This window comes from Microtus ochrogaster, chromosome 1 (assembly GCF_000317375.1).
Source record: "Microtus ochrogaster isolate Prairie Vole_2 chromosome 1, MicOch1.0, whole genome shotgun sequence".
Classification (NCBI taxonomy): Eukaryota; Metazoa; Chordata; class Mammalia; order Rodentia; family Cricetidae; genus Microtus; species Microtus ochrogaster.
The window spans coordinates 120,979,558-120,990,528 of record NC_022009.1 but is presented as its reverse complement, the minus strand read 5'-3'; the positions used below and the strand labels follow the sequence as shown (position 1 = coordinate 120,990,528).

The window sequence follows — 10,971 nt, the reverse complement described above, 5'->3', positions numbered from 1 at the left end:
CTGGAGAGATGGCTCAGAGGTTAAGAGCATTGCCTCCTCTTCCAAAGGTCCTGAGTTCAATTCCCAGCAACCACATGGTGGCTCACAACAATCTGTAATGGGGTCTGGGGCCCTCTTCTGGCCTGCAGGCATACACACAGACAAAATATCGTATACATAATAAATAAATATTAAAAAAAAAGATTTGTGTTTTGAGGTCAGCATTACCTCACTCAAGATGATGTTTTTTCCTAGCTCCATCCATTTATATGAGCATTTCATGATGTCATTTTTTTAAAACAGTAATGTTCCATTGTGAAAATACTACATTTTCTTTTTCCACTCATTTATTCATGGACATCTAGGCCATTTTCAACTCCTGGCCCTTATGGAAAGAGCAGCTATGAAGATGGTTGAGCAGGTGTCTCTGTGGTATTGAGTTCTCCAGGTATATGTACAAGAAGGGTATACATGGATCTTGAGGTAGATTTACTCCCAGCTCACTGATGAGCCACTGATGTCTATAGTGGCTGTACTAGTTTAGACTCGCACCAACGATGGTTGAGTGTTCGGCTTACCATCATCACCAGCATGAGCTGTCATTCGTTTTATTGATCTTGGTCATTATGATTGGTATAAGACAAAAGCTGCAAGCAATCTTGATCTGCATTTCCCTGATGACCAAGGAAGTTGAATATGTCTTACTTGTGCTTCATCTTATAGTAATTCTATATTTAATTATAGCCCATTTTTAAATTGGGTTATTTGGGTTTTTTATTTATTTTATTTAATGTGCATTGGTCTTTTTATCTGCGTGTATGGATCCTGTGGAGCTGGATTTACAGGCAGCTGTGAGCTGCCATGTAGGTACTGTGAACTGGACACAGCCATGAGCTGCCGTGTGGGTACTGTGAACTGGACCCAGGTTCTTTGGGAGAGCAGCTAGTACTCTTAAATGCTGAACCATATTTCCAACCCTTGTTTTCTTAATATCAGTGTTTTAGTTCTTTATATATTTTAGATATTAACTTTCTATTGGAAGTATAATTGGTAAAGATCATTTCCCATTTGTAGGCTGCCACTCTATCCATTGCTATACAGAAGTGTTTCAATTTTATGAGGTCCCATTTATTAATTGTTTTTAGTGCCTGTGCTAACAGTGTTCTGTTCAGAAAAACTTGTCCTGTGCCATATGAGTTCAAGGATATCCCATATGTTTTCTTCTGTTAGATTCAGGGTGTCTGGCCTTACGTTGAGGTCTTTGATTCATTTGAAGTTGAGTTTTGTGCAAGGGGGTAAATATAGATCTTCCTATTCTACATACAACTTTCCAGTTTGACCATCTTGTTAAAGATGCTATCGTTTTTTTAATCAGTGTGTATTTCTGACTTCTTAGTAAAAAAAAAAAAACAGGTGTCCATAGATGTGTGGACTTATGTCTAGGTCTTCATTTATATTTCATCAATCAACAGGTTTGTTTTTATGCCAATACCATGCTGTTTTTATTACTATAACTCTGTAGAAGAAATTGAAATCTAGGATGTTTATTCCTAAAAAGGAATTTAACAATTCCTTTTTTTATTCAGAATTGTTTTAGCTATCGTGTGTGTGTGTGTATATCTTGTTCTGTATGTGTTGTGTGCGTGTATGTGTGTGTGTATCTCTTGCTCTGTGTGTGTGTGTACATTGTGTGTGTGTGTGTATATATATCTTGTTCCGTATGTGTTGTGTGCATGTATGTGTGTGTGTCTTTTGCTCTGTGTGTGTGTACATTGTGTGTGTGTGTGTGTGTGTGTGTGTGTGTGTGTGTGTGTGTTTCCACATGGAGCTGGCAATTGTCCTTTCAATTCCCTGTGAAGAGTTGCATTGGGATGTTGGTGGGGATTGTGATGGATATGTAGATTGCTTTTGGTAGCTTGAATTTTTGCACTGAAAGCATGGAAGATTTTTCTATCTATTGGTATCTTATTTCTTTCTCCAATTCTTAAGTCGGTTATCCCAAGACGTTTTTGAGGCTACTGTGAAAGTTATTGTTTCCCTGGTTTCTTTCTTATTTCGTTTCAGTTCATAAAGAAGGGTTACTGGTTTTTGTGAGTCAAGTTTGTAACCTGCAACTTTTCTGGAAGTGTTTATCCTTTGTAGGGGTTTCCTGGTGGAGTCTTTAGGGTCATTTATATGCACAATTCTATCATCTGCAAATAAAGATATCTTGACTCCTTCCTTTCCTATTTGTATCCTCTTGATCTCCTTCAGTTGTTTTATTGCTCTAGTGAAGATTTCAAGTGCTATACTAAATGAGCATGGGGAGAGGAGACAGCCTTGTCTTGTTTCTGGTTTTACAGGAACTGCTTTGGATCTTTCCATTTGGGTTGGTGTGAGCTGTGGGCTTGCTGGAAATTGCTGTTATTATGTTGATGTACGTCCCTTGTATCCTTATGCTCTCTAGGACCCTTGTCATGAAAGCATGTTGGATTTGTCAAAGGTATTTTCTGTGTCTGAGATGATCATGTGGTTTTTGTCTTTCAGTTTGTTTATGTTGTGGATTGCATTTATCAATATACATATGTTGAACCATCTCTCCCTCTCTGGGACCAAACTTACTTGACCATAGAGGATAATCTTTTTCGATGTGTTCTTGGATTTGGCTTCCAAGTATTTTATTGAGAACTTTTGCATCTTGTTCCTAAAGGCAATTGGTCTGTATTTTTGTCCTTGTCTATAGGTTCAATGACCTATAGACAGCTATGTGGAGATGTGATTGCACAAAAAGGGTCTCTTATGAGGGGGGGGCAGAGATCAAGAAGATCTGTGTGTTTGAACTCTTCCTAGCCTCTCTGCTAAGTTTTTCTTTCTCTCAAGTAGGCATGCCACAGAAGATCTCTGATGTAGTGTGAGGCAAGGGCAGGTCGCAGAAGCTCTTTCTTTATAGCTAGTACTTACACAGAAAACCAAGGAAAGGTCAGGGCAGTATTTTTAGATTTTATTGCTAACTTTTGAGAAAGTTCCAGTTTCTATGACCTACCATGGGGAAGAAGAATTCCAGCTTCTATGGCTTCACTAGTGAAGTGGAGGCAGAATGAAAGTGGAGAGGCAGGAAGGCAAGAGTAAGTCAGAACCTGTGCTTCTGAGTCTGCTTCTGACATCACTTTAGGGTCTCAGTCCCAAAGTGGAATCATGCTTTAACACTGGTTAGGTATAAAATTTAATTGCTACAAATTAAAAAAAAAGCCAGATTTGAAAGTCTTGACTATTTCAGTCAGACATTGAGTCACTCAGTACAGATTTACTACATCAAGATGTTTCGTGAGTGTTCAGTAGACACATCTCAAATCTCACACAAAGTCTAACATGCTCTCTTGGTTTACTGCTGTATCTGTTTATGTTAACATGGGTTTGTGGTGCTAACACACTCTTCCAGAAAATGTCCTCTGCCTGTGCCCCCTACCTTGAGCAGAATAGACTTGAATTGTCAAAAACTTCTGAAATGTTCTTGCTAACTCAGCCCACTGTCCAATAATCCTCACGGTTATCACTAAGATAGATATTCCCCACTGGTAATAGTGGCACAAACTGCAGTCTTTTTCCCAAGACTCTCATTCAAAACAAAAACCGTCACTGTTTCCAAAATAGTAGAACAGCTGCACTCATCCCCTACTTGCTAGTGTCCTGCTACTTCTTAATTCTCTTGGGATATAATTCTCAATTATAAAATCTCAACAATAAGGATTAAGATAAGGAATCGTAAAAATAGTGAACTGTCTGCTCCACAATGAGCAGTCTGTGGATGTTTCTATTATGCATTTCTGTGGTTTGGAAGACTGTCTCGTAGAGGTATATTTTAAGCTTAGTCCCCAGACAGTGACACTAATAAGAGGCACAGGGATCTTTAAGAGGTAGGACCTTTTGGAAGGATGTGTGTCACTGGGGATGTGCATTTGAAGAGGATGTCAAAACCCCAGCCCTTCCTTCTTCCTCTTCGCTGACTGGCTGGCATAAAGGCAAGCACCTTCCTCTGATGTAGATTTCACTGTGATGTATTGCCCTATGCAACAGGCCATTGGTCATAGACTAACACCACAAAAACTCTGAGCCAAATAAACCTTTCCTTGTTTTAGGGTGTGTTTTTCACCTATTTCATGACAATTATGGAAATCCAGCTACTCCGTTGTAAGTGTTGCAGTTATGAAGGAAAAAGTATAGTGTATCCTGGTCATCAGAAGCTGAGGAATACCTGAAGTGTTGCAGCTCTGAAGGGAAAGGTATCCTGGCTGTCAGAAGCTGAGGAATACCCTGCCAGTGTTAGAGCTCTGCTCTAGTGGTGGACAGTCTCCCTAGCCAAGTGTTACAGTCCTTGCTCCAGGAAAGGATTGTTAATGCAAGTGTAACAATGTTCATCCAGCAGGGGAGGATTTCCCCAGGGAAGTTGTTACAATTTGGCTCTGCTCTGCTCCAGAGAAGGGTTACACAGCTCTGCTCATCTTCCCCAGAGTGTAACAACTTGCTTCCAGTAAGGGAAAGTTTCCCAGCCAAAATGTTACAGCTCTGTTCTGACTCCACTCTGGCAAGAGCCATTACAGCTCTGCTCTACTCTGCTAAGGAAGTTTCCTGGGGGAAATGTAGCAGTTCTGCTTCACTTCTTAAGTCGCTACAACCAACCTCCCTCTAGAGATTTATTGGGAGGGAGGAGCCTAGGTGAGTGGCTGCCTCTACCATGGTGGAAAAGGGCGGCCCCAAATTGAACAGGTACAGGGCTTATATAGGGTTTCTTAGGGCTGGAGCTTCCCAGGGTGACAGTTTTCAGAGTGAGGTTGATAGGGTTCTCAATTCCTGATCTTGAGACAGACTCACAGATTAAGGTTGGACTTTGTGCTCAGGGATTAGCTGGATTTCAATTACTGAGTGGGTTAGGGGGCAGGATACTTTCCTGGCTCTAGTCTCAGGGCCAGGGTGTTCTTTCATTGGCCCTTTTTACCCTACATCCATACATAGCTCTGGATCTCTCAGCCTAAACTCTTCTGAGGCAAAGAAACTGCCCTGTGCATGTGGCATATCTATCAGCAACCCTGGCCTCTACTTACTAGATGTTGTTAACACCCTCTATGTGCTGGCAATCAAATATTTTTCCAGCCAGATGTAGTTGCTGCTACCTGTAGTTTGAACTACATAGGACATGTATTAGTCAGGACTCTGTAGAGGAACTGAGAGGGGTGTACTAGATTGGTGTAAGCTCAATACATAAAAATTAAATGACAAATGAAATTTACCATCAGGCCAAAAGAACCTCAGAACTGTGACCATTCATAGAAAACTAAGGTATAAAGCTTGCAGGGTATTCTAATGTTTAGTGGGTCCTTTCTCCCAAGGGGAAAGTCAAGTTCTCCTCCACAGCCTAGGGACTCTGGCATGGTAATTTCAGGAAACAGAAGGACCCAGGCTTGGCTCTGGCTGCTCCTCCCCAGCTTGTGTAGAGAATGTCAACTCAAGGCTGCAGGGCCACCAGGACCCTTCCTGTCACACAGAACACAACTACTTGCCTCTGGCACAATGTCCCCATGCCAAAGCTCTTTGCTTCCATCCAGCTAGGCACCATAGAAGATGTGATAGTTCAGGAAGGTCTCTAATCTCAGTTGCTATTATCAGACCACAACAAATCCTCCCAACATAGCAACCTATGCTACTAATGTACCCTCCATCCATCTCTCTGGCGAGTCTGTCATCCTTTCAAATAGATTGTCAACCTGACCTGAAATTTCTCATCTTTAAAAGGAAACGGGGTGGGGGGGCACTAGTGTTTCTTTCTTGTTTGGTTGGTTGGTTTGATTTTGTTTGGGAAAGAGTCTCACTATGTAGCTCTGACTGTCCTGGAACCCACTATGTAGACCAGACTGACCTAGAACCCTCAGAGATCCTCCTGCCTCTACCTCCCCAGTGCTGGGATTAAAGGCATGTGCCACCACACCCAGTATATTGGAAATTCAGTTATTAGAAGAAAAAATATGACCCTCCAAGTCTAAAGTAACAGAGGTTTATTCTTCTCACTGAAAAGAACCTGGTGGGCTAGTGATTCCAAGGTCAGCATGTGTGACTCGGCATCTGTGAGCTCCTTTTGTGTGTCGGTGCTTGCTAATCACAGCTGCAGGAGGTTGCTGAGGGTCTACATGCCATCTCCCATTGGAGGCTGGAGCATGGAAGGCATTTGTTAGTTTCAGGAACGCAAGCTTCTCCAGGACTTTCTAGTCTCCATCGCCAGGATGTGGTCTCCATCGCCAGAAGAGTGTGTTGTAGCCAACTGAAGGCAAGAGAGCTAGGAAAGTTGTTCTTTCCAGTGCCTTCATGGAGAGGCAGTGAGCGGGCAGGGTTGCTGGGATAGCCAGGTAATCAGCAAGCCAACAATGCCCACCACACTTGCGTGTAACAGTGATCTGAGCTTACTATGCGCACAATCATGAAACCTTTGATTTCTTGTTTCAGATCTTACTATTCTATTCATAATCTTTCAAGATGGGAAATCATCCTTGCTTTCTAACTCACCAAGTTCAGCTTAAGTTGAGTGAGCTGAGCTCCTTACAAAACCCTTCACAAACATATTGAACTATTATTTGAAGAAAATCTTAGACGTGAACTAATTTTATTTTATATGGTTCAAATGTTTGCTTAAAATTCTTTTAAAAAATCCAATAAAATGAATTTTAAATATAGCAAATGTCAAGTTTTCTTCAGCATTTTAATGCTGTTTATATATTTCATTCCATTTTTTTCTGATTAAAGTGCACATGTAGAACCAGACACAGTGATGCTTACTTGTAACCACGGTTACTTGGGAATCTAGGGTTAGGGGATATGAGTTCAAAACCAGCTTTGGCAATATAAGAAGATATGTCTCAAAAGGGGAAAAAAGAAATGAAGGGAGGGAGGAAAGGAGGGAGAGAGAGAGGAAAGAGAGAGAGAGAGAGACAGAGACAGAGACAGAGACAGAGAGAGAGAGAGAGAGAGAGAAATCTGGGGGTTGGAGAGATGGTTCAGAAGTTAAGAAATCACACCTTTTTTCCAGGGCACTCAAATTTGTTTCCTGTTCTATGACTGAATAGCTCACAACTGCCTGAACTTCAGCTTCAGGGTGTCTAACACCCTTTGTTGTCCTCCTCAGCACCCACATATGTGTGATATACACACACACATATTCATATAAATAAATTTTTAAGAAAATTATATATATATATATATATATATAATATTCAAGGGGAGAATTGTACAAGTCAGTCAAAGCTTCATCTCGGACAAACAAGTAGAAAGGAGTGTGTGTGTGTGTGTGTGTGTGTGTGTGTGTGTGTGCACGTGTGCATGCTCATGCCACAACACACATGTGGAAGTCAGAGAATAACTTGCAAGAGTAAGTCCCAGGACGGAAGCTAGGTCATCAGGCTTAGTGGCAAGCACCTTTACCACTAAGCCAGCTCACTCACCCAAAAAGATATTTAAGAGAACAAACAGCAGATAAGAAAGTCTGTGTCATCTCTGTCCCTGTACATCTGATGTGGGTTTCTATCCATCCTTTGGGGCTGTCTTTGTCACTGCTCTAGTGCTGGGAAGAGACACCATGACCAAGGCAACTCTTACAAAATAAGGCATTTAACTGAGACTTGCTTATAGTTTTAGAAGATCAGTTCATTATCATTACAGTGGGGAGCAGATGGGCACGCTGTTGGTACAGTAGCTGAGAGCTTTACAGCCTGATCCACAGACAGCAGGCAAAGAGAGAGACCTTGGGCCTCTCTTTTGAAACCCCAAAGCCCACATCCAATGACACACCTCCTCCAACAAGTGCAAACCTCCTGATTCTCCCCAAAATTCCCACTCCCTGGTGACTAAACATTCGAATATATTAGCTATGGGGGCCATCCTCATTCTCATATCCTCAGGAAAGAGATTCATTAGAGGTTACCCTTGGCCTCACTCCTGGGACCAACTTGACTGGCCCAAAGAGGGAGTCAATGCCACCTTTATTCCCCAGACGTTTCTGCTGTTAGTCAGACAAATGAGTTCTGAGAAGGCACTTTTCTCCATCTGTTGAGGTCCAAATGTCTTTAGTTCAAAATACCAACTCTGGAACACCAAGTAAATCTCCATACCTGTTACAGGATAATTTAACAAGAATTGGGGGAAGAAGAGATTAAGAGTTATGAGTCATACAATATAGAATCAAAGTGTCTCAAAGACTAGTAATCATTTACTAATGAGAAAACCAGTGGTAATTCAAGAGATAGTGTATGTGTGTGTTTAGCCAATAGTAAACAATGGAACAAAAGCATACAAAATCAACTAATACCATGGAACAATAATTAATATATATCACCATCTTGTCTCTACCACAGAAAAATCTGTATTTCTAGGGACAATGGTTATTTGCATTTTTATATGCAAATAACCATTTGTTATTTGCAAACAAACAAACAAAACAAAGAAGCTGTGAGGTCAAGACAACTCCGTTCCGTGATCTTGTGCGTTCTTCCGGTTTCAAAGTCTTTCACTTTTGTTCCAGTCCCATGGCTGTGCTGGGACAAAGCCAAGCATCATGGGACATCTGGATAGTCAGGTGACAGGCAGGCTGGTATGCTTTCCTAAGGATGTTTCTTTGCAAACCTTTGGGTGGCTTTCCAGAGAGGTTCATTATCACGTTTCATATTTGCCAGTCCCACAACAACACGATGTCTTCCTTCTGCTGTAAGGAACTGACGCCATAATCGAAGGGAGACATTCTTCCCACGTCTTTACAGGTCGCCTTCAGTGTCTCCAGAACTTTCCCAGAGCTCTGCCTCCTGGCTGTTTGTCCTGAGCAATTGTGCCCTTTGGGCATTTGGGAGTCCACAGGAAGGTATTCTGTGTTGGGGGTGTAAGGAGTGGCAGGTGGTGGAGCATGCTAGAGAAAGTCTCTGCAGGGAAAGCAGTCCACGGTAGGGGCTATAGTTGTCAGCCTAATTATGTTGAAGCAACAGAAAGCAGGTTCCTCGCTCTTAGAAAAGCAGGGAGAGAAATTTTTTTTTAATTTATTTATTTATTGAGGATTTCTGCCTCCTCCCCGCCACCGCCTCCCATTTCCCTCCCCCTCCCCCGATTAAGTCCCTCTCCCTCATCAGCTTGAAGAGCCATCAGGGTTCCCTGACCTGTGGGAAGTCCAAGGACCGCCCACCTCCATCCAGGTTTAGTAAGTTGAGCATCCAAACCGCCCAGGCCCCCCCAAAGCCAGCACAGGGAGAGAAATTTAATGAGAGAAAAAAAAACCAGCCTTAGTCTTGTGGTACTGCGTGGGAGGAGGGACTCGGGGTTCAGTATCGAGACGGACCGGAAAGAAAATATAGATGTCTACATGCACAGGTCGGAACAACTGCACAGTCCCTGTCCATCCACTGAGGGCACTGGGGAAACAACAGCCCAGTCGCCTTGTGTACTGAGTCCTTAACTTGGCTTCTAAGCATGATTCAACTCCCGAGGAGCCAGAACTCAGAGAAATGGTGGATTTGAAAGCCGCAACAGGCAAAATAGATGATTCTGGAAAAAATCATTCAGTGCCCGAAAGCATGGAAGTCCTCAGAGACCAGTGGGTTCTGTTGAGGCTTGAGAGGATCAAAGTCAGCTTGAGGTTCCCACCACCAAAGATGAAGAAATTTGGGGATAGGGGTACAAAGAGACCGGTAAGATGGATCAGCTGGCTAAGCATTCGTCATGGGTTCAATTCCTGGTCCTCAGAGCTGTCTTCCAGCCTTCACACATGTGCCCTGGTACCCTTGCCCGCTCATCCCCACATTCTGCACATATACACAATAATAACAATTTTTAAAAGAACCAAAGGTGGCTCCAGATAAAACTAAAGACATAAGAAATCAGCTCGGGGCTAAGTCAAAACTTGTCCCATTCACTTACAGGATATTTGGGAGCCCCAGCTTGAATAGAACCTGAGAGTCCCGTGCCAATAGCATCTCAGTGTTCATCTGATTTTGGTGGTTGTGTCATGTTGTGGGGAAGGCCTTTACTTGTAGGGAATATATAGCAAAGTGTCTGGGGGTAATAGCAGGGGAGCACTTTACTCTCGGACATTTCAAGGAGATGAAAAGATTCTTAGCCCATATTTGCAGGTGTTCTGTCAGTTGGAGAATTTAATATTGTAAATTAACATCAATCTACTATAATATTAATTATATTATAACTATATCATAATATCATAATGTTATGGAAAAGGACTAATTTCGTGGTACAAGCACATAAGAGAATTTGGGAACCAAGATGTATTGTCCTTTTGTGAACTGCCTTTATTTTAGGTTGAGGTCTGGCAGGGATAATTACTGTGCCCAACTCTTTGAGGTCATAGGTTCAATCCCCACCACTTTGGCACTCATAGAGTTGTGGGGGGCAGTATATAAAGAAAGAGAGATTGGCAAGAGAATCCTAGGAACAGAAGCCAGTATGAGCATTCTAGTGAGGTAGAGACTCCAGAAAGCGGCCACCGCCACAAAAGATGGTAATGCCAGGTTCCTGCTCTAACTGGTCCAGGGGACAAACATGTGGGCACTATGAGGGGACCGCCTTTAGTGCTATGTGTGTATTAACTGTCTCCAAATATCGCATCTCTCTCCCTCTTCCCCAGTCAGTCCTGGGAGTGCACAGGATGTCGGCTGTCCCCTTGGTTCCTTCCCCTGTGGGAACATCACCAAATGCTTGCCCCAGCTGCTTCACTGCAACGGTGTGGACGACTGTGGGAACCGAGCAGACGAGGATAACTGCGGTGAGTGAGGGGCCGGGTCACAGCCAGCAAGGCCTGGCCATGCCAACCTGGAAGAGAACTGAGTGTGTGTGGGCAGGGGCTTGATTGATCGGCTTCCGTATCTACTTTGGGAAAGGGCCAGAATCAGCACAAGACACCCCAAGACCAAGTTCTCAGCACAAAGGAGATTTATTTGTCCTGGAGGTATAGTAGGAGGCTGCTTGTTCATTCCTGGC

General features: G+C 42.8%; 1 protein-coding gene across 1 annotated transcript in view; it reads left to right on the top strand.

Annotated features, from left to right (window-relative positions):
- Rxfp1 (relaxin family peptide receptor 1) overlaps nucleotides 1–10,971 on the top strand; it is an 85,430-nt gene that overhangs the window by 18,688 nt on the left and 55,771 nt on the right. Inside the window, exon 2 of the mRNA XM_005344126.3 lies at nucleotides 10,619–10,756. Within this exon, the coding sequence (XP_005344183.1) occupies nucleotides 10,619–10,756 (138 nt within the window). The remainder of the gene's footprint in view (nucleotides 1–10,618; nucleotides 10,757–10,971) is intronic.